The following is a 25,323-nucleotide window of genomic DNA, read 5'->3' as shown; positions in this document are numbered from 1 at the left end:
TTGAGTGAACAATGACCTATGCACCAAATGCATAGTGGGGTTATGACAGCTGCACTGCCATTCAAATAAACAAAGCCAAGCTTTGAAATTCCAATGGACTGGCCGAATGCACCATGGGGTCGGTAATAATGACTCTTACACATTCATGTGCGCTGAACAGTGCTCTAAACAGTTAATTTGAAATTGTAATTGGAAATTTGAGTTGAAATTGCAACGCAGGCTAAAATTGCACATTTGTAGCAACTGCATTGGAAAAACCCCAAACAGCAAAACCAAGCTCCTTAGTGACATTCTGTCGAGCACCTGGAGCCCAATCAGCTCAACAATCCACACCATAATCAAAACAAACAGCAACAAAATCACCGACGTCAATGGTAGACATCTCGCAGATCTCAATCTCAAACTTCAATCTACCACTACACTCACAACCCCATGTCCAAAAAATACAACATGTGACTCACGGATCAACTGGGATACAATCGAATAATCTGAGTTTATAGACCTCAAAGATGACACAAACGACATGAAAATAGTCAGCGAAATCTATAACACTACACGCTCACCTGCAATTCCCTTGCCACAAATAATCGAACACTTTGTGCATACACATCCAAACCTTTTGAAACAAATCCATCCTGAACCGATTTTGAATCCTAACTGATATTGAAAATACCAGAACTCACATCTTTAACCCCAATAAAATCAAAACTACAAGAACTTGTCGAAGTGAACAACCATCCCGGCATCATAAATTATTAAAATGTTACTAAAGATATAGCCCCCAAAATGAGCACAGCTCATTAGACAAGGAAGAATCGGCTCAACTGACGAGCAATGCTCGTGAGACCAGGAGACTACCCAAAAAATGAGCACAGCACATTAGGTAAAGAAGAATTGGCCCAACTGATGAGCAACGCTCGCGAGATCAGAAGACTGCCCAAAAAATGAGCACGACTCATTAGATAAGGAAGAATTAGTTCAACTGACGAGTAACGCTTGTGAAGCCAGAAAACTGCCCAAAAAATGAGTACAGCTCATTAGGCAAAGAAGAATCGGTCCAACTGAGGATCAACGCTCGTGAGGCTCAGAAACGGCCCAAAATATGAGCACAACTCATTAGGTCAGAAAGGGCAAAAAAGAAGAGCATGACTTATTAAGCCACAAGTAGTCCAAAATGTCTCGAGAAGAGCTGTTCGAAAAAAAAAAAAACCAGCAACAAAAACAACTTTCGAACTTTGGAAACAAGTTTCAAAAATTCAAAACTGAAGGAGGTACAACTGATATACCCCAAATATATCACCTACCATAAGTTCAAAGAAGACTAGAGCCCAATATTGATGAGGGCAGTTACCACCCAAGTCAACTGTTCGGCTAGAACAATTGACGCCAGCACCATGATGACTAGAGTAATCTACATCAATGCTATAATAACCGGAGCGATTCACGCTCGCACCATAATTTGCCATTAAATGGCATATCACCCTTGGGTCAAACTCCATCGCTATAAATGGGGATTTAAAGAAGAGGCAAAATTATCTCATTCTAAACTTTACTTTACTATTGCATAAAAATCCTCTCAAGTCAATCGCAGACTTAGGCATCGAAGAAATCCCCCAGAGTACACCCCGAATCCTCCAAGCCTTACTTATTTATCTCTTTTCAGGTGGTCGTGATCAGGGATCATGAAGGTCGTTCAATTTTTGGCTGCAACAAATTTTTAGAAAAGGCAATAATCCTGAATTTTGGTAAAAAGATTAGAGATCTGATCTAAAATTTTAAAATTCCCATAAATTTATGCAAACCTTTTCTTAACATTTGATCTTTGGGACATTTACAGATCTTAAGAGACTTATCTTTTATACAATATAGAGAATAACCAATGAAAGTTTATATATCCTTTTGTTAATACTCAAGGGAGATCAGTGCCATTTATCCTAAAATTTTAGATATTGTGAATGACAATGTGTATTAATATTCATAAATATACATAAAGATATATGAGGCTAAATTATATATTAATTGTGCAGCATATAACATAATATAATTTAGGATAACTATTCAAAAATGCTTTATTTATTTTTTACAATAAATTAATTACCCCTTTTAAAATAATTTTCTTAGAAATATACATGTGAGTGTGGGTATCACAAAAAACTAAATAATAAAGCAAACAAAAACTTTAAAAAAAAAATTACTTGGGAAAAAAAAAAAAAACGATCCCCATCCATCAAAGCAATAAAGTGAACGGTGGAAAAGTGTTGGCATTCCAGTGGGGGGATCGTGTGTTCGATCCCTAGGAGTGCTACTTGCAGAGCCAACAGTGATGTGAAGGCCAAAACCGCATCCTGTGGTTGGTAAACGAGAAATGCCTCAAGTTCTGTTTTGACGAATGCCTAATTGGCGCTGGAAACCGTGACAGCATTTGATTAACCCTGCCGAGGAACTAAGGGGGAGGGCCACCGACCCATGAGTTTGGTGATGCATCAGGTAGTCCAAAAAGTGGCTTGTCAATGGCTGGAGTGTTAAGGGAAGGGGATGATTCCAGCAACACAAACACAACACAATCACACAAAGAACACAAAAGAAATATGTGGTTTGGCCAAACTCGGCCTACGTCCATGGGAGAGAGGGAGTCTCACTGTATGAATAATAAGAAAAATACAATGGAGGAGGAGAACACACTCTAACTCAATGCAAGCTCAAACCTCTTTGCCTCACGCACAGCTCTCTTGATTTTTCTACACTCAGTATATTTTTCTCACACACACTCTCTACTTTACTTTACAAAGCAATGTATTAATATATACTAAAGAGGAGCATTGAGATGGTACAGCAATAAAAACGAAATGCATGCTCGAGACTGCGCATGCCTCACGAGTTGTACCTTCTCAAGTAAGAAATAAATGCACCCACATGGCGGGGTCAACATGGAGTTCTCACGATAATCCAAAAAATAAAAAACAAATAATAAAAAGTAAAGTGATACATACATATGCACCAAGCTACCATTCAACTTCATTGAAGATCATATCATATATTGTCCTTATTTTCCACAAAGAATTGAAACATTTAAAGCTTGAAAAGGACTAGAGAAAATGTGCTAACTTTATTAGAGTGAGTTTAATTCTTGCAGGATAGTGATTGAGACTGAGGAGAAAGACGGTGCAATTTAATTAGTCACTAATTTTTAATTATATAAAAAAATAAATTAAATAAATTATTAGATTATTCTTATAAATTGCTTGCTTAGGAACCGCTTGGTATCAGTGTCAAAAATTATAGAAATGAAAACTTGAAATAAAAAATCAAAAGTTAAAAATAGGAACTAGAAACTTGAAACCAAGTTTGGTTGATATTTATCAAACTTAATAAATTAAAATTCTAATTAAAAATTCTAATTTTTAGTTTTAAATTAGATAGTATTATAGAAATATGATAGGCTAGTAAATTTACAAAATTATACCCATAAAGATTTTAAAATAAAAATAAAAAATATTATAATTGTTATACTTTCAATTTTTACTTTAGAATATCAGTAGTAAAAATATTTTATAATTAACTTTATTATTTTTGTAAAATTTATGTATATATTTACTTTAATAATATTTAAATTTATATGAGCATTTTTTAAATTTAAATTTTAAGTGTCGAAATTAAATTATCTAATCCAAAATAGCTATCTATAAATATTAAAATTTTTGACAATAGGTTGTGCAAACAACTTAAAATCATAAAATCAATATTTTAATTTTTACGCAAATAATTGAAAACCGAAAAACAAAAATAGAAAACTAATAACATAAACATACACGTTTTTAGAATTTATTTTTTTAAGGTGTAGAAATTGAAACAAAAATAGAAATTAAGCATTAGTAATACTAAACAAGATCTTAATTAATTGTTTATCTCATGATTTTTATGACTAATAGTCAAGAGGTTTTTTTTTTTTTTTTTTTTTTGTGAAATGTCAGTATGTTAATAAACGTGTGAAAGGGCGAACCCTTTAGAGAACATGCTCCTAACCTGCTAGAAAAATAGAGGTTGGGAGATTCCACAATCTTTGGATCATCCTATTACAACAATTATCTCTCACATTTCTAAACAAAGACATCCTCCCTCTAATGTCTTTTTTTGTCAGCGCTAAAACTGTCCGGATTGAATTACTATTTCCAGCTAATCTTCTTTTGTTTCGTTCCTTCCATATGTGTTAAGCAGTAGCGTTGAATGAGGTCTTTAATAGGCTGCCGGCAAAGGAATTATCTTTTGTGGCTGTGATGATCCAATTCAGCTCTTGATTCCAACTACCAGTTAACCCGATAATACCATTAGTCGCAAGAATGCTTCTCCAAATTTTCATCGTCCAACTACATTTGAAGAATAGGTGCTCAACACACTCCTCCTCATCAGAACAGAAAGGACAGTTAGAATTAATGTGATCATTCCAACAACAGATTCTATCTACTGTAGGTAGTCTGTTTTTTGCAGCAAGCCAAGCAATGAAGTTGGGTTTGGTGATTGAGCCCCTCCAGTGATCAATAGTCAAGGATTTGTGTGTGTGTGTGTGTGTGTGTGTTGTGACCTATCTTCCCCTGCCAGTTAATCATTTCACCTAATTTTAGTCGTTTGAGTTATTGGAAAATTAAATGCAACTAGGTGAAATATATAAATTAAAATAGAATTTATCACTTTATTTCTTTACTTTTTTATTCATATATTTTATTTCTGTTTCATGACACCTTCAAATCCATTTTACATACCAATTATAACATAAATATTTAAGCTTTTATAGATAAATTAAAGACTCGGATGATTTCAACTAAAAGTTTTATTGCCAAATGATTTGTGGATCAAACATCACGTACCATGCATCCCTAATAATCTAATATTTGAAAGTAAAATCAATGAACTTTTTAATGGCTTGTCAGAGAGATATGTCAAAATAATTTGTACGCGAGCTTGTAATTAGACAAACTGGTTACTAGAGTGGTAGTATGTGTCAATTAATTAATTAATTAATTAATTTAAAAGTTATGATATCCTTGCCTCACATATGGTTTAATCCTTCAGAATTTGGTCTATCAACACTAGTGCTCTCTGTTATGCTTTGCCACAAACCTAGGGAGCTTAGATTCTACAAATGGATCAATATAAAAGGTCTCAGAAGCTGCACTACATTCGAGGCGACTGCGGTTATACGTGGAGGGCGAATAGAGGACTTTTCACGAGTGGACTAGCTGGGAGAAACCTTAAGAATCAACCTGAGTGTATTTTGCTGGCTAGTAATTAAAAATAAAGTTTTAACAACCCATAATCTACAAAAAAGAGGATGGAGTTTGGCTTCTATGTGTACTTTGTGCAAGAAGAAAAGTGAAGGGATCGATCACCTTTTCCTCCATTATCATTTCAGTTTGCATATTTAGGAACTCGTATGCCGGAGGATGTTTAATGACATGGTTATGCTGAAAACCTTGGTTTCAATGTTCTTAACTCGGAACTTCTCGAAGCTTAAAGGTTTCTTAAAAGACTAAAAGCAGCTATTTGGGCGATTATTTATTAGGAGATTTGGAAGGATAGGAATGAAAGAATCTTTAGGGAGAAATACTCCACAACCGCAATTGCGTATGATAGATATTTATCGAGTCTTTTCCATTGGATTAAGTCTAATACCTCTCTGTCATATTTAGATTGGGAAGAGTTTTTCTATATTTGTACTGAATTGCGAGGGCGATCTCACTCACGTCTTCCGTCTCTATTTTCTTTCCTAATTTGGAGGATTCAAACTGCTTGCTTGTCTTACCCCCTCCACCCCTTTAATGATATAAACCTTTAAAAAAAAGAAAGAAAAAAATCACTAGTGATCTCCATCAACACACTCTAGCTACTATACCTCAAGTTTATTATAAGAAAATTGATACACCCAAAATTGATAGACACACTCATGGGGTCAAACAATTATAAGATCGTCATTTGATGTTTCACATAAGCACCGTTAGGTTATCTATAACCCCGATACAGTTACAAGAATCACTATTGACATACTACTGCATAATCGTCCTTAAGTTACTCATAACCCCCATAAGCATAATGTCACACTCATAAATGTCAAGCTCAATGAGGGTCTACCTCCGCTTTCATTCTCACTCACTCTTTACTTACTGTTGCAATTTGAACATCTCATTTCCTAACTTTAGAGTGATCCCCCGAAATACACATCGAGTCCTTCAAGTCATTCTTATTTGATTTCTTTCAAGTGGTCGCAGTCGAATGATGGTTTAACAAAAATCGTACGATCCTAGATAACAACAAAAAGATAATAATGCTAAAGGTGACTTGTGACTTTGGTGACCTCAATGTCACGGGTTCGATTCTCCCTTAAGAGTTTACCCCTGTGAATTACCAGCGGTGCATCAATGAGTGGACGACTTTCATTCCCCTTGGTTTGGTGTTATACCATAATGTCCAAAGTGGCGCGATAATAGCTAGAGTCTCCAGATAATAATAACAATAATAATAATAATGCTTACCTACTAGTATTTCTAAAGTTTTGTCAATAATTGATTTTTATCGCTAGAATCGTTGTCTAAACTTGATGCAACTATCATTAAAAGGATTGTATAATCCTTCTTAGATAATGTTGGCATGAGTATATATATATACAATTTTTTTATAATTCGGGGCCTTCAACCATTTTTGCATCACTTTAAACACTATGGTATGACACCAAATTCAAAATAAAAGTTATATGCCCATTAAGGATATATATTGAAATGTATGGGGCCATTTGTTAGTTAATTGAAGGGACTTTTGGGGCGTGGTATACTAGTATGGATGGGTATCCGATTGACGCGGGAGTGCAGTTGGGAGCAAATAAAGACGTGGGGACGACCCCAAGTCTTTAGCGACGAATGAGTCTTGGCAACCCATCAGCCGTAAATAATCTCAGACTCGTATGTAGTCGCTTACGTAATCAATTAAAAACCCAAAGCAACAATATTGAGGTCGTACGTAGACTTGACTATCTGCAAGTCCTGTCTATATATGCATATATACAGTGTAAGAAGCTCGCCTCCAAGGGAATATTAAACCCAATATATGGTTTTGATCATCTGTTGGGCCAATATTCGATATTCATATATAGAGGCATTTGGTTGAGGGCCGGACGGGTGTGGGAAGGTTTATTAATTCATTAAAACAAAAGGTTCAATTCGATGACGGTACGTATATTCACAAGTGTGTAATGTTATATTTTATATACATTAATATAGAGTATCATGGATTTCTTGTTTTGTTTAATTAAATAATTAAGGTTATTTTTATAGAATTACTTAGTTGGTACTGGGATGAAGGACAGAATAATCCTATTGATGATCGAATTATATAAATGAATAATCAATATGTGGACTAATTTGGGTTGTGGATGCATGCATATATACAGACAAAGATGGAGATCATGTTTCAGGTGAGGCAGAGGAGGAAGAAGATGGGGAAGTTCCGCTCCCTTTTGCGGTGGATGAAGATGAAGATGAGGAGAAAAAAAAACAGATATGATTATAATTCCCAATCCATGAGGGCCCTCCGGACTGCCGTTGCCACTCCTGGTACCCCTCTCCATCCTACGCCTCTACCCTACCTACCTAATAATTATATGCATGGCATGGCATATTCATTAATTAACTAACTAATTAATTAATTATATGGCATGAGAATGAAGTGATATGGGATATTAATTGATGCATGAATGAATATTAAGTACTAATTCATGGGGGCAGGTGTAGTATCAGCAACACTAAAAGGGGAGGAGAAGAACAAAATAGAGGTGACGGGAGAGACGATAGATGTGTACAAGCTTGCCAAGAAAATGAAGAAGAAGTTGGGACACGCCGTGCTGGAGACTGTTGGCCCAGTGGATGATAAGAAGAAGAAAGAGCCAGAGTTGGTGCTACTGCACCCTCAATATCCTTTCTCCCAACCCCTTTGCCTCTGCGACGACTCTCCCCGTCCTTATTATAATTACTGCACTATCATGTAATTCATTCTATTTTATTTACTTATTACTTACCTCTTGCACGCTCCATCACTACTTCATATTTTCTCCGAGATGGGAGGGTGATTACTTTCACCCAAGCTCCTCCTTTTTGCTTTCTTTTTTTTTTTTTTTTTCTCCCCTGATCTAATGAAGTTACCTTTTTTAAAAATAAAAAATAAAAAATAAAAAACCTCTATCTCTACGCCCCAATCATATATATATATATATATATATATATATATATATATATATATAAATGGATCTTAGTCAAGTGCTTTAATTTTTTTATTTTTTTTGTTTGATCTGTTTTCAGTTTTTAACAAATAAAATCAGGTGGTGTTTTGGAATATGAAATTGTGGTTTTAGATCTGAATTTGTTAAATTTGTATAAAATATATTGTATAATTATATTATTTTTCTTTCAAATCAACATAAAGCTAGTCAAATTCAAGTCACCGTTTTCAAGTACTATTTAAGAAATTAGATCAATATTTTTTTTGGTGTATGCATGTATATATGCAAATATATTTATTATGTTGCTGGTGTGTATATATATGTTTGTACTTACATACATGCATGAATATGTCTTGTGGGTTGCAGTTATGTCATATTTTACTTGTGTGAAAATCAAATTTAAAAATTTTAAAGTATGACATTCAAAATTATTAATAAAAAAAATTATATTTTTTTTTCTAAAACTATGAAATACAAATATATATATATATATATATATATATATATATATATATATATAATACCTCATAAAAAAGAGACACAATAACCATTAAAAATATATAGGATATGAAAAAAAAAATCTAATTATATATATTTCATTCTTCTCAATTTTGTAAAAAATCTTAGCCGATATTTGAATTGCAAAGTGTTACTAAGTTTATTATGAATTCTAAATTTTAATTTTCTTTAACTAAAATCATTGCAATTCGATCTTAGTATACTTTTTTACTTAATGATCAATTAATGAGTTTTCCAATTTCAAATAATTTTAAATTTTAAAATCTGGAGAGTACTTCCACGTTTATAACATTTTTTTTTTATAAAAAAATTAACCTCTTAAGGTTAGGTTATTATTCATCAAAATAATGCACAATAATTTTAAAAGGCATAATTTATCTATTTTTTATTTTAGATATGACATTTATTTAGCATTCATTGTACCCCTATGTCTATTTTGTTGTTTTAATCAAATAGATATTATAGGTTCAAACCTTCCAAATATGGAGTCAAAGTTTATGAATGCCTCTCCCCTCTACTCATATTACAATTTAAGTAGCTGCAACAATCCAAATCCCCACTTAGATTGTAATATAATTTTAAGTCAAATAGGTAGGATTCATAATTAGATCGAAGTTGGTATCTTTCGATTTAAATCTCCAATTAGTGTAAATATTTCAAAATTCGATCTCATGAAACTAGTCGAGGCCTAAATTGAAGTCAAGATTGTTTTGTATTAGAATTGAAAATATCACACACATGATTGTATCATATTTGAGCAAGAAATTCATTGAAAAATTTTAACACTATTAAGATCTTCTGCTATATCTCTTGGTTTCATGAACATCTATAGAAATTTACCCAACTTTTTGTTTGAAGCAACACCGCAGCTTCTCATTTTCATAAAGGTAAGTTTTCATTGTGCCTCTTTTACTATATCATATTATAATAAATGATGAGGAGGAGTACCCTGATCAGTGGGGCCCATGACCAACTCATTTTATCCTTTCCATTTCGCTTTCAATTGATTGAAGTCATTTGATTGTAAATTTGGATTTTCTAGCAAATTAAAATTAATGGGGTCAGTAAGATTATTTTATTATCTTTCCATTGAGTGAATTTTTTTCATCAAATATATCTAGTCTGACAAAGTTTTGATTCAGATCAAACTTTGAAACTGGTTTCTGAAATTAGCTTCATTGTATTTTCACCTATACCGTATTAGAAGAACAAATTTAGAAAATTTGTTTGGTTCTAAAACGAGAATAATTGTTGAATATTAAACTCGACGGTGGGACGGTGGCAGTAAAACTTGGTCGGCAGCTGCTCCACCAACCCAGTCCAATATTATTGAATTTTCTGAACTACTGGCAACCTACACCACCTACTAGCCAATTTCGTTGAAATTAGTATCCACCTACCAGTCATCTTTTGCTATAAATAGATGTGTGTGTGTGTGTGTGTGTGTGTGTGTGTGTGTGTGTAATGTAATATGTGATGTAGAGAGGGTGAATAACCAGTGAGAAGAGAGAAATTGTATTTTGAGTAGTTGTCTGTATTTTATTTTCAGATTGAAATCAATCCAGTGATTTGTGTGCAATTCTTACCGAGTTTCAATCACAACCAGTGATTGAGTGTGTTCCCTCCACCCATCAATAATTTACTGTCTTAAAATCATATTTGTCTCCGCTTAAATAAATTTGTTGCAAAAAATAAATCATGCAAATCGCCTCCAAGAAAGTACTCTTTGCGCTTGCCTTGTACTTTTATTTTTTTTCATATATTAGATAACTATTACGCCATTAATTTTCATAATAAAATGATGATAAATAGAAATTCCAAAGGTAAAACTGTTACTATATACAGGAAAAATAAATGGATATTGCCAATTATATTTTTTGGAGCCTTAATATCACCACACTTTCATTTTAGTTTCAAAAGTGTATTTTTTTTATTGGATGAAAGTGGATAAAATACCAAAGACAAATTTTTATTCTTGGTTTCATGTGGAAAGACCGAAAATGCATCATCTTCAAAAAAATTAAAAAAAAAAAAAAAGGAAAGAGAGAGAGAGAGATGTTTATCCATGTATAATCAATTTAATATACATGGAGAGAAAAAAAAATTCATGACGTAAGAGAAAAAAATTCTTTAAGATATGATTTGAATAATGTTAGTAATTTATTAGAAAATACATCATTAATTCAAAATTATACATCAAAGTCAAATTACAAGATTAGTTTAATTAATCGATGCGTGTTGATCGTACTATTGAATACATATATATTTCTTGGTGATCAATAAGTACTATCACTTTTTATCCTTTCTATATGTATATATCCCTTTAAGATCTTGTAAATAGATTTTTGGCATTTAAAACTTTTATTTTCTTAAATTAAATAATGACGTGTCTTTTATAAAACATATTTAGATGTAAATTCATATAATCTTTCAATTTTTTCATTACTTGCTTAACGTCTTCAATTTATGTGATTAATTAATTGTATCAACTAATTTAGTTGTATACACAATAACATATGCATGAACATTTCCACAATTAAAGACTTTGGTTAGCATTTTCCAACCTACCTAGTTAGCTAGCGAGCATTGATGATGCTTTTGTGAGCAAAGAAAGTTTTATGAATTTGACTAGACAAATCATGGGTAAAGTATTTGTTTTACTTTGGGTAAAATTACTAGTTGTTTTATGGTAAAATCACCGACAAAGTTACTGTCATGAGTGGAGACTTTAAATAAATGAAAAAATAAAATGGTCCATAACTAAGGCCAAAACATGCCCCGTAGTCATCAATCAATTTAAATTTCCATTCATTTTTTTTTTCTTAAAATGATAAATTCTTATTTGCTAGAACTAATATAAGATCATTTTTACACGTAAAAAATTAAATTCATTAATTATAAAATAATATATTAGTATTTAGACCCATGTAATTATAAGATGGTGGGTCGAATATACATAAATAAATAAGTAAATAAATGGGCTCATAATTAAGGTCAAACATGAGATTTTTCAACTAATTCGATCTTTCATTTATATATATTAAAAATAACATTCCATAGTAACTAATTTTCTCCCGAAAGGGTAGATGAAAAAAAAAATTATGTATAGAAAAATTGCAAAAACAGGAAAAGATAAAAAAAATCTTCTCATAATCTTTCTTTCTTTCTTTTTTTAGTTATTTGAGATCTCATATGAGCTTGAGATACACAATAGAAGGTAATCCATCTCTCATCTCATATCCCTTTCCACACTATATATTCTCTAGATTTCCAAAAAAAAAAAAAAAGAAATTGTATGTGCGTAGGTATTTGCAAACTCTATGCGTGTGCAGTGCTAACCAATGAGAATTCTTGCCTTAGTGAATGTAGAGAGTAATGCTCTACAAATATATATATATATATATATATATATATATATATATATGCCTGTATTTATATGACACATTTTTACTATGAAAAATCAAATTATCAGTGATAAACTGTATTGTTATTACTATATTATTTTATTATTTATCATTGATCAATCGACAATCTTAGTAAATATGTATGGATATGTATGCTGAAGATTGTCCTCTGCATCCATTGAAAAGAAGAGAATCTTAAGCTCGTACTCTTTCCTATGTATAATTTTGAATTCAATCTTTATTCTTTTTTCTATCTATTCCTCTATTGATACTTTTAATGTAGAAATTTTCAAATTTTTATTCTTTTCTATAATAAGAATACACTTTACATATTACGAAAAATGTGCTAAAAGCCGTTTTCAGTGTATGATTTATGTCATTTCAATACTCGTGGTTTTCTTTTATCATTGGGGACATAATGATAACCAATTAGAAAACTTTACTCAAATTGTTCCCTAAGTATTTTATCTTGCTTAAACTTTCTTGGTCTATGAAAATTTGTATGACACTTTGTATTCTTGAATATCCAATACTTGCACAATTACTTCCTTAATTAAAGATCTTTATTATTTGTCTACTTTGCACCCTGCCGATAATTAAGTTTGAGAATATGTGAAACTCCAAAAATGACAAACATAAAGTTGAATTAATGGAAACATCTTCCTTAATTAACTCTTCAAAAATTTAGTTACACATCTACACGCATGAAATATATCTATATTGACCACAATTATGTATAAACATAAAATATAAAATATATAGACCCATTCCCCGATCCCGCATACGTGGGAGCTTTGTGCACCACCTTTTTTTTTATAAATATTTTTAAGTGAGAGAGAGAGAGATGTTAAACAATAAATAGTTATATTTAGAACTAAATTAAAGGAAGTAAATAAAAATTAACCCCTTTAATTATAAGGAGTTAATTGGGGGAAGGGTATTGCATGGAGATCTGCAGCTAAAAGCTATATATGCATGTATATATATATATACATATAAATAGGTATTAATTAATGATGAAGATCAGGAGCTAGCTAGAAGGGAAGGTTAATCTGTTGCTGTCAACGAAGTAGTTGCCGCAGTAGTTGCAGGGTGCACCTGGGGAGGGATTAATCTTAATTTAAAAATTAAAATTTTAATCATGAAGGCTAATTCTTTGTCTGGGTTAATAGTGGTGTACCTGTCGACGTCTCTGTTCATCTTCTCAGCCTTGCAGTCACCATTATTCCTGCTGGCAGCAGCTCACAAAAAGGCAAGCATTCATTTCTCTCCTCCACTCCCTCGACCTCTCCGCTTACTTATTTACTTAATTTCTAATTATACGTAGTTACAAATCATCAAATGATCAGCTAGCTTCCTGTTTGCTTAATTCAATTTAGTTAATTATGGTAGCTAGCTCTTCAGCATTGATCAATTTGCTTCCTAGCTAGCTTGTACTTGGCCGGGTATTGCATGATATACAATGATGATTTGCTGCGTAAGTATGCATGTGCGTAATTACTGGTAGGAGGTGCAGTCGTATGTGGTGTACTTAGGGGAACACTTGGGCGCTGGGAAGGCTTCTAAGTTGGATGCTCAGGCTGTCTCTGATTCCCACTACCAGCTTCTCGCTTCTTGCTTGGGAAGGTTAATTTAAACTCATTATATAGGTTTAATTTTGATGATTAAGAATATATGCAGTCCAATTAATTAATTAACTGAGAATTAGTGATTAGTTGTTTCTGTTTTTGTATGAATGGGTGCAGTCAGAAGAAGGCAAAAGATGCAATTTTTTATTCTTACACAAATTATATCAATGGCTTCGCTGCAATCCTTGACGACCAAGAAGCGGCTGCTGTCTCTGGTACTCAACTACTTATATAGCTAATGTAATTGGAATTGGAATGACTACTTAATTGTACTTTTTCCTTTTTCAATCATGTATCAGTTCATTTCTTAAACTGTTTTTTTTTTTTTTTTTTTTTCTCTTGGCTCAATTCATTTGTTTATACGTGTCTGTATATATGGATGGGCGTAGAGCATCCAGAAGTCGTATCTGTCTTTAGAAATGCGAGGAAGGAGCTACACACAACAAGGTCATGGGAGTTTTTGAGTGTAGAGAAAAGCAATGGAGAGATTCCTATGCATTCAATATGGCGCAAAGCCAATTTTGGACAAGATGTTGTCATCGCAACCTTAGACACCGGTAATTAACTCAATACTGCTCTTTTATTAATTCAATTAAAATAAATAATTAATTTACCCACTTGCCGCTGAATTTCTTTACTTATTTTATTCGCCAATTTGATAATTAAGTAGTTTGATATGATTAATTTAAAAGGCACAGGTAATTCATTGCATTTCGCTGTACTTTTCTTTTCATTTCAGAATCAAGACCAACAAAACCACTAATTATTATTTTTTTATCTTGATTGTGTGAGAGCGAATCCCCTCATTTTCCATCTTCATTTGATCGATTGGAAGCCTACACTAAGTTCAGGTTGTAAAACAGGAGATAACCCTCATTTTCTACTTAAAAAAAGAAAAAAACGCTAGTTACTCGGTGTTAACGAGTCAATCAATATCCCACTAATACTCTGTTAAAGTCAAAGGACACTCCTAATTCCTTTTGAGAAAATAAAACATTTATTAAAAAAAGTAGCAAAAAAAAGCAAAATATGTTGTTTTATCCTCTGACACATACATAGGGCTAAATCTCCGATTTGTTGAACCTAATGATGTATTGGGAAATTAGCATTATGAAATTTGAATAGTTACATGGCTCGTGTATATATATATATATAGGGACATTTTTAAATGTGTGGCTTAACACATTAACTACTTACATGTTTTTGCTTCAAAACTATGTTCAATTCGATTTTTTATTATTTATTTACGATCTCATATATCTTATTATATATGGTACACGGCACATGGTATTAATTGCAAGTATCTCATTGTTGTTCCACGGGTTCAAGCTTCTTGCATAAGCCCCCTGTTCTCTGGGTTTAATATAGTTTCTTCTTTACCTCTTAAATGAAAGCATATATATATATATATATTGGAATAATGATAAGTAGTTTATAACTGACTTGTAGGTGTTTGGCCAAAGTCAGAGAGCTTCAGTGACAGGGGCATTGGACCCTTGTCGTCTTCCTGGAAGGGGTCTTGTGATTTTAAATCTGAAGATCAATGCAACAGGTTGTTCCTCTTTAATCCTGAGCAAATTTATTTCATATCTTAGCAAAACTATCATAAATATGCATATTTGTTGTGCGCAGGAAGTTGATTGGAGCAAAGCATTTTAGCAAGGGCTTTGAAGCCGCAGTCGACGGCTTCCTCAACTCTTCTGATCTCACTGCCTACGACACCAATGGCCATGGCACCCAAACCCTCTCCATCGCTGGCGGCAACTTTGTCTTCCCTGCTAGCCTTTTTGGCTCCGGCTACGGAATTGCCAAAGGCGGTGCTCCTCTCGCCCGACTCGCTTCCTATAAGGTTTGCTGGGTCGGGGCATGTTTCGAAGCTGATATTTTGGCTGGCTTCGACGCTGCCATTCGCGACGGGGTTGATGTCATCTCTGTCTCTCTTGGTGGCGCTACCCTTGATTACTTCTCAGATTCTATAGCCATTGGCTCGTTTCATGCCGTCCAGAATGGGATTTTGGTGGTTTGTTCTGCAGGCAACGAAGGACCAGATATTGGAACAATTACGAATGTGGCACCATGGATCCTTACTGCTGGAGCCACAACCATTGATAGGGATTTTCCTTCTCATGTTATCCTTGGCAATCACAAGCAATTCAGGGTTTGTGCTCCACTGCACTTTATTCCTATTACCTGTTTCCTTTGCTTCCATCTTTCATTTACACTACATATATTTTAATTGATCTTTTCTACTTATGAAATGATTAAAAATGTTGAGAATTTACGGTTTTCCATATTACTTATGTTCCGAAAATACTTTAATAGTGCTTGCAATGCAAGAAAGTGCACGCGAATCACTACCATCCTTTCTAGCCGAGGTTAGTGCTTCTTATAACAAAGAGTCACCCCCGGGGGGGTGGTAATGTTTAAGAGATATCTGACAAGAAAATGGTTGGATTGGATGAGGTAGTATGAGAATTAAGACAAGTTCCGCCAACACACTACACCCAATTTATTATTAATCCTCTTTTTAAATGTTCTTTGAATGAGGGACTAGCATAGGAAAAGTGAGTAGATAAAAGTTTTCTCACTTGCAACACCAAGCAAAAGAATTTACTTTCAATTCCATCCATTCAAGAATTCATTTACAATTCATTCATTCCATTTAGTATTATTGGATTTTAAATGAACTGAATTGAACTAAGTGATTCTAAGAACACGGACATGTAACATTATTATTCTTGGTTGCTTCTCAGGGACTAAGCTATATTACCAACACTCTTCCAAACAAGACCTTTTATCCTTTAGTAGATTCTGTGGATGCAAAAGCGGCCAATGCTTCGACCCAAGAAGCGTAAGTAATTAAAGACTAGTCTCATTCTCATTTCTCTTTTCAAATTTCTTGAAACAATGTTGTGTGTTGAGGATTACTTGGCAATAGTTTAATTTTTTCATAGACTTCAAAGCCTTGCAAGTGTATGTTGTCCCCTTTGTTTCTTTTTGAAACAAACGAATAAAATCATCATAAATTCAGTACGCATTGTGATTGATTACTATTAAGGGGGCCATTTGAATCTTATAATAATTTAGATGACTTGAGGAGTCTAAAAGGAACATTAAGCACCTTATAAAAAAGTAATGACGGAAATAAGTTCCATAAACCAGTAGATATATACAAATGTAAATATCAGTTTAGTTGATTGATTTTTAAATTAGAGGGGCCATCTAAATCCTATAATAATTTAGATGACTTGAGGAGTTTAAATGGAACATTAAGCACCTTATAAAAGAGTAATGCCCAAAATAAGTTCCATAAAGCAGTAGATATATACAACTGTAAAAATCAATTCAGCTAATTGATTTTTGCCTGTTGCTTGTAATATAACTTTGTGAAAAATGGATTTTCCTTTCCCCTCATTGGTAATAAAGTTGCTTATCTTTAACCAAAAAAGAAAAATAATGTCCAAAATAATTTCAGTATGATCATTCTTCTCAAATCATGTACCTTAAATATTGACAAGATTGCAATTGGTTAATCATCAACTAATGTTAATAATCAAAAGTTGCTCCCCTCCTCATATTCATATTTATATATTTTCCCTCGTTTGTGGGAATTACATCTTTGAATCAGTCCATTAACTGTCATCATTGCATGCCTAATATTCAATTTAAACTTTACACAAGGATTCAATTATAATCCTTGTGTGTATGGTTTCTGCATAGCGCCAAGGTCCATAATCTTTGACTGTTTCAATGCGACTTCTAATTAAATTATTTATTGAGGCTAGCTACCCCTGCATGCACATGCATGCATTCTTGGACCATGGGATACACTGATATACCGAAGCTTTTCTATCTTTTTGAATATAGAAAAACACCCAAAGCCCATCTCATCAAGACGTTTGGATTGATTTAGGTCGCTTATCAATTAACATTTTTTTTCTTTTTAAACGGTAAGGATTTTATTATGCTTGAAGCTATGAGGGACTCAAGTAAGGGGCTTGGGCTTAGTCACTACAAAGCGGAAACCTCATACAATAAGGTTAAATTGAAAAATAATTGTGTAAACAGAAACAGAAAAACTTATCTTGTAGTTAATTACAGAGAGAAAGTGATTAAGATCTGCCCATTGCATGGATTTGAGGGAAATGAGAACTCTGCTCCAGTAGAATAGATTGCGATGGCTTCTACAATGAACTTCTTGAACTAAGGACACTTTATCCGTAAAAATTTTGGAGTTTCTTTCCTTCCATATCTCCTATGCACATGCCACTAGAAGAGCGTCTCTAATTTTACTTGAGGGGCATTTTAACCGTGAGAAGTTCCATGACTCCATTAGTACTTTGATAGTTCTTGGGAAAGCCCAAGTAAGGTTCATCACTTGTAAAATATATGCCGAAATTGTGCTGCTAAAGTCGCAATGAAGCAATATGTGGTCTGCCATTTTTTGACTCATTCCTGCAAAAAACACAAATAGAGGTCACATGCCAGCCTTTCCTTTGTAAGTTATCACAAGTTAGGATCTTCTTGTTAACTTCCAACCAGAGGAAGAAAGAGCATTTTGTGGGGATGAGTTTGTTCTAGTGAAGCTTGTGTCTAAAAACAATGGACCTCCCAAACTCTACAATTTTCCTTCTGTATAAACTGTCGACGGAGAAGGTTCCGTCTTTGCTTAAAAGCCAAAGGCAATAATCCTCTTCTAAAGGTTGCACTTGAGTATTATAGATCCAATTCATGATCATCATGGCCTCTGCAAACTACTCTCCCCTGAGTCGCCTTCGAAACAAAATGTTTCAGATTGGAGTATCATTGTGAATGGAAACCAAGTTGCCTACCTTCTACTCATTTTTTTGTAGAAAGAGCCAGTAGCCACCCACATAGTGGTCCCGTTCCAAATTTATTAATAAACCCTCACTTATGACGGAGGAAAACCATGGTTACAAGTAAAACCTCTGGGAGATTATAAATAATCAATAAAACCCTCCCAAAAACTAACCACAAACATAAACAAAAAAAAAAAACATAAAAACAAAAACTAAACCTACCTAAATCAAACAGCCAAGCAAACTACACAAACCTCAACATCTAATGCTAGGGAAACCGAGACTATCAAGTCTCAATAGGCCTCTAAGCTTCCTCGGAAGCTCATCCCCCTCCTCAAAATGATATGTCATACCTTCTTCACCTTGACGAGTAAGGTAATATGCCGTTTGATTAGCCTCGCTATAAATGTGTTGAATAGAGAACTGAAGACCTTGAAGCTCCGAAACAATCTCCTCCCAAAAATTGCATAAATACCACATCATGCTTTTATCATTATCGATCCAATCAACAATCAGTTTAGAGTCACATTCAATAACAATATTATAAAAACACAGATCCTTAAATAACAACACCCTCATGAGCAAAGCATGAAGTTTAGCTTCATTATTCGTACCTTGTCCAAAACAAGAAGAAAAGACCCCTTTAAGTTTGTTTGAAGAATCCCGAATAGTGCCTCCATCCCCTCATGAACCCAGATTACCTCTACAGCTTCCATCAACATTCAACTTCACAAAACCCGTTGAAGGTTTCTCCCAAACAACTGTATGCTGTCTTCTAAGTTTTTGAGACACTATTCGAGGTATATCAAATGAATCAAACCCCCCGGACCCGGAATTCAAATCAGAGTGCTCTATCAAAATGCGCCTAATTCAAAAACAAATGGATCTTCAAACCACCTCCTTAGATTCCACTGTAGTTTCCAAAGTCGCCAAGTGATGATAGAGGGAACTAACCCAATAATAATGCCTACCTTCTACTCTTTTTGCAATGAAATCTCAAAAAGAATGGGGAATTTCAGCTTCAAGAAGAAATCCCTTATCCACCAGTCTACGTCTAACTAGAAAAAAGTTCTATACCCATTCCTATTCTTATGATAGTTAGTTCCCAAAATAAGCTGTAGGCTCTCTTAGAATATTTTTCCAAATATTCCATCCTCTAGAGTGTGTCCCAGCCACTAGTTTCTAGGATTCCACTTATCAGTTAACTAGTAGCAGCATTAACTGCATCAAACTTTTCTAGCTTTGATCTTGTTATTAGTTGTCATAATTAAGGTCATTTGGAGCAAACTTAGACCATAGTAAATGAACTTAGTACAGTGAGCACAAATCTATAGGGACTTTATTTTTTCAAGAATTAATCATGTATATATTATATATGTACATACTTATACCCATATGCTAGTGTCTAATTAGCTTGGCTTGCATGCTGTTGCTTTTTAATTAATTTGGCAGGCGATTTTGTGTTATTGGATCACTTGACCCAACAAAAGTGTTGGGGAAGATTGTGTATTGCTTCCATGTTGGAAATGAAGGACTTTATACGAGCTTTGCAGTTGCTCAGGCTGGGGGTGTTGGAATGATCCTCTCTAATCAGATAACAACTGAAGCCCTCCATCCTGGAGCCCACCTAATACCTACTTCACATGTCTCTGCAGCAGATGGGCTTGCCATCTCATCCTACATCTCTACTACAAAGTAAGTTCTTAATTAATTAATTAGTTAATTTATATATGGATCTGATCCATGTACATAGTTTTTTTTATATTAATAAAATTTATTTTTATTTTTAAAAAATATGTGCACCAATTGTTGTTTTTCTTGTTGTTGTAACTTGTACCCACCATTCATGTGTTTTATTTGGCCTTTTGTCTGTTCGTTTTAACTTAAGATCGCCAGTAGCTTACATTATGGGAGCAACAGAATTGGGTGAAATACCAGCCCCAGTGGTAGCTTCTTTCTCATCGCTGGGACCTAACAGCATCACTCCAGAGATCCTTAAAGTACGTATTTACCAATCTGATGAAATAAAATGTGCATGCCAAACTCTAGCTAGAAGTATATATATATATATATATATATATATATATATATATTCCCTCTTCGTTATAGTTATGGTTGCATGCATTTTGATTTTCAGCCCGACATTGTTGCACCGGGGGTGTCTATTCTAGCTGCATTCTCAGAAGCACGAGGTGTAGGGCCCTCTTTTCTTCCGTTCGATCAACGTCATGTCCCATTCAATTTTAATACTGGAACTTCAATGGCATGCCCTCATGTTTCCGGCATTGCAGCCCTTCTAAAAGTCATTCACCCAGATTGGAGTCCAGCTGCGATTAAGTCTGCAATCATGACCACGGGTTGGTACCCTTCCTTCTTGTTTCTTTTTCTTTCTTTTTTCTCTTCTTCTTTTTAGAAAACACTTACTTAGGAGTTGCATGGTACAAATATATACATACACAGGATTTACGATTAATGCTTCAATATTTTATTGCATTGCAACAATACTTTTCTACAAGTAGGATCCACATGGATTCACATTGTGGTGCAAGCAGGACCCCAAGTGGGTTCTATGCACATGCATATGAAATTCTGACACAGCTCAATAGGATCATTAGTGTATATTGTAATTCTAACATGGTTCCCCTTCTATTTTATTTTTTTATTTTTTTTTTCCTTTTTTTTTGTTTGAATGTTCATCAATTGGTAACACATGTGTGGTCTTGTAATTTACATGTATTAATCCAGCGAAAACCAGGACCAATATAAGACATCCAATGGTCAATGAGTCCTTAGCAGAGGCAAACCCCTTCAGTTATGGTGCAGGGCTAATTTGGCCCAACCGTGCAGCAGACCCTGGATTGGTCTACGATTTAAGTACCCTTGATTACTTGAACTTTCTATGTGCCATTGGTTACAATGCAACCAAAATGTCGAGATTTGCAGATGTAAATAATAAGCCATACACGCCCACCAAATGCCTCAGCCCTCTCAGATTTAAACTACCCCTCAATTACTATCACCAACCTCTCAGACAAGAAAATGGTCTATCGAACAGTCACCAATGTGGGAGATCAACGCAACGCCACCTATATTGCTCGCATTCAACAACCTAGTGGAATAATGGTCAAGGTTGAACCGAGGATTCTGAAGTTTGAGGAGGTAAACGAGAAGAAAGCATTTATGGTGACTGTGGAGGAGATAGAGGGAGACTATGATTATGATAGCAGTGACTATAAGTTTGGAATGATTATATGGTCTGATGGGGAACACTTCGTTAGGAGCCCAATTGTGGTCGGTCTGAGTGACGAAAAGAGGCTAAAATAAACTACATCCTTATGTTCTCGTATGTAACTTCAGAATTTTATCTGCAAGTTGTAATAAATTTTTCTTTTTTCAAATAATCTACTTAATTTAATAGTGCAGTGGCAACTTCACTTCCATCCAATCTTTTTGTTTTAAATTGAGGATTTTTGGTGTGTTTTTAATTGTTTTTCACTTTTTGGTAATCTCTTGCAACTAGAAGTCGCCTTGGAAATTGTCATGCTTGCGGTCACCATGATGCATGGTCTTCATTGCTTTTTCATGTATAGAATTGCGACTTGTGATAGTGTCTCACTTGAAACCTGAATTGAGAAAATGCATAGACCCCCTTTTTTTTTTTTTTTTTTTTTGGTTTTTAATACTAAAAATGACGCAAAAATTGCATGAAGAATGAGAAAATGCATAGCCTTCTATTCAAATTTTGTTTTTGGATTTTTGGTATTCTTTTAATTGATGGAATGGAGGAATGGACTTTCAATGAGGCCGAGATTTTGAAAATGTGAAGGTGTAGTCACTGTAGTGTGATGGAAAGGGGCACTAGCAAGAGGATCACTATTATTTATTTTTATTTTTATTTTTTTAAGAAAATAAGTCACCACCTTATTTTAATTTTTGTACAGGAAAAATAAAAGAAATCATTGAAAAAAAAAAAAGTTATGCTCAGGAGTACAGTTATGAATAAGCAAGATAATTCCTTTATTTCTTTTAAATGGAATCAAGATATTAGCATCCTAAAGCACTTATTTTATGAATGGTTATCGGTCTTAGCTTGTGTGTGTATATGTCTTTCTTTAGAAGAAACACACACATACATAGATATATATATATATGTAATAAAATGTATCAAAATTTATGAAAAAAATGGGAGACTACAAGGACTAGTTAGCCTCTGAAGTCAATTTGCCTTGCTCTTAGGCAAGGTCAGTCGACCATCCCCTAATAGGCAATTGGCCGCCTAAAGAAGGTAGATCTCTATTTTTAATTTGTATAGAAAATGTTCCAATACCCAAACCCCTTTAAAAAGGGTTTTCATAATGTCCATATAGAGGACTTAACCTTATGGAGACTTTACTACTTTGATGTCTCTATGAAAACGTCAAATAATTATACAAACACTTAAAGGGGGGGGTGGGGGGAAGAAGAAAAATAAGGAATTTTTAGTTTTTTTAGTTGTTATGGCCAAATCTACAAGTAGATTGCCTACATATCCTCAAAAAAAAAAAAAAAAAAAAAGAACCAAACCATCTATAGTTCATCAAAGCATTTTCAAACTTAAATTTAGAAAACATTTCGATGATTATTGAAAACACTTAAAGTTTTGACAGAAAAATCAATATTTAATTTTTAAAAAAAGTTATTTTTTTTTTTTTAGAAAACTCTTTGGGAATTGAGGGAAACCTCTTTGAATTTGAGTTGTGAAATTTAAATTCAAAAATTAACTACCAAAAACTACCAACTGTCATCATAGGGAGTTGATAGGTGACATCAAGAAAACACATAGCAAGTCCAAAATCCCCAACCAATCGCAAGCAAACAAGTCAAAATTTTGAATATTGGCGAGGCCAATTGACCACCTATGGGTGCTGCCAACGACTATATATGAAGGGAAGACTAGTTGACCACCCTAAGTGGTCAGTCAAAAGCTTAGTGAAAAAAAATTGTGCTTTCTCTATACGTTTTCCTTGACTTTGATGTCTTCATTTGGGTTAAAAGTTGTTTGGTCAAAAAATAACCATCAACAAATATTATGTAACCTTTCATCGATTCTTATTCAAGATATACTAAGATATTTTAATAAATAAAGATGAAGTTTTTGAAATGATCATAAAATATAAGAATAAAGTTTAGAATCAGCTAAATAAGAAAATTAAAAGACTTAGAGAAGGAAAGAAGGAATAATAATAAGGTTTCACCTCCCTACCCACCTAAATCTAATGAAGTTGTAGAAAGAAAAAATCGAACTCCAAAAGAAATGATGAAATTCTATTCTAATAGATTCAAGAGCACCGAACAACTTGTGGGTAGAAGCTATATTGTTTGCCCGTCACACCAAAATATTATACCTTATAAGAAAAAAGAACACCTTATGCACTTTGGAAAGTTTACAACACTAAATATTTTAAAGTGTGAGGGTGTTTGGCTAAAGTTATGTTGCCAAAACTTAAAAAGAGGAAAATTGAGTTTGAAACTTATGATTGCAAGTTTATAGAATTAGCAAAACATAGTATAGTGTATAGGTTTTTAGTTATTAAAAGTGATGTGTTGGATCATAACACTATTGTTGCGGGATAAAAAGTTGAAGAACCTCCGGTGGACCTTCTGATCTCGATCCCCTAAAAAGGACAAAAAAAGAAGTAAGGCTTGAAGGACCCAGGTGTAAAGAATTGCTCTAGAGAGGTAGCAAGCAACAGTAAATATAGGTTAAGAATGAGATACCTTAGCCTCTTCTCTGAGTCCTTATTTATAGTGACGAGAGTTGACCCGAAGGTATAGTGTCATTTATTGGCGAATTATATGGTGCGGGCGTAAATCGCTCTGGTCTTTATGGAGTTGACGCCAATTGCTCTGGCTAAGAAACTATCTTTGATTGACGATAGCCCTTATTGTTGTTGTGCCTTAATGCTCCTTTATGGTAGAAGGACTCTTTTGACCCTGACATATTTAGGGAATATCAGTTGTCCCCCCTTAGTTTCGAATTTTCAAAACTTGTTCTTAAAAGTTCAAAAGTTGTCATATCTCTTCCTCTATTTTTTTTTTGGGCTTGCTAAGCCGGCTTTGGGGCATGTTTGACTTATCCGAGCCAGTCTTACTGGTTTTTCTGAGCTAAGTTTGAAGGAGGTCGGCTGATCCGAGCCGATGTTGAGGCTTGCCTAGCTTTGCCGAGCCGAATTCAGAGGAGGGTGGCTGATCCAAGCCAATGTTGAGGCTCATCTGGCTTTGCCGAGCCGAGTTCGAAGGAGGTTGGCTGATCTAAGCCGATGTCGAGGCTTGCCTAGCTTTGCCGAGCCGAGTTCGGAGGAGGGCGGCTGATTCAAGTTGATGTTGAGGCTCGTCTAGCTTTGCCGAGCCGAGTTTGAAGAAGGTCGACTGATCCAAGCTGATGTTGAGGCTCGTCTAGCTTTTCCGAGCCAATTTTGAAGAAGGTCGGCTAATCCGAGTTGATGATGAGCGTGTCTAACTTTACCGAGCTAGGTTTGTGGGAAATCGGCTACTCTGAACCAAAATGGAGGCTTGCTTACCTTTGCTAAGCCGATCACGCCGAGTAGGCTCTCGCTGGCGTTTGTTCCGAGCCCCTTCTTGCAGGGCATATGTGTCGAGCATCGACCAGCTTTTCTTGAGAAATTTTGTCGAGCAGCTCCTCTTACGAACTC

General features: G+C 34.3%; 1 protein-coding gene and 1 pseudogene across 1 annotated transcript; both read left to right on the top strand.

The window, feature by feature from the left end:
* The first annotated feature begins 6,981 nt into the window (after positions 1–6,981).
* LOC131153296 (heavy metal-associated isoprenylated plant protein 16-like) lies at positions 6,982–8,072 on the top strand. The gene is made up of 3 exons (XM_058105506.1): positions 6,982–7,214; positions 7,436–7,598; positions 7,770–8,072. The coding sequence occupies exons 1-3, from the start codon at positions 7,209–7,211 to the stop codon at positions 8,027–8,029; spliced, it is 429 nt and encodes a 142-aa protein (XP_057961489.1). The 5' UTR covers positions 6,982–7,208; the 3' UTR covers positions 8,030–8,072.
* Positions 8,073–13,324: 5,252 nt separating this feature from the next.
* Positions 13,325–22,076, top strand: LOC131152900 (subtilisin-like protease SBT5.3; annotated as a pseudogene).
* The last annotated feature ends 3,247 nt before the right edge of the window (positions 22,077–25,323 follow it).

This window comes from Malania oleifera, chromosome 4, assembly GCF_029873635.1.
Source record: "Malania oleifera isolate guangnan ecotype guangnan chromosome 4, ASM2987363v1, whole genome shotgun sequence".
Taxonomy (NCBI): Eukaryota; Viridiplantae; Streptophyta; class Magnoliopsida; order Santalales; family Ximeniaceae; genus Malania; species Malania oleifera.
The sequence above is the reverse complement of the archived record's forward strand: the minus strand, read 5'-3'. Positions and strand labels throughout refer to the sequence as shown.

Excerpts from the sequence above, each read along its gene's own strand:
- LOC131153296 (XM_058105506.1), top strand. Across the intron at positions 7,599-7,769 it reads GACTGCCGTTGCCACTCCTG|GTGTAGTATCAGCAACACTA; the intron begins GTACCCCTCTCC and ends TCATGGGGGCAG.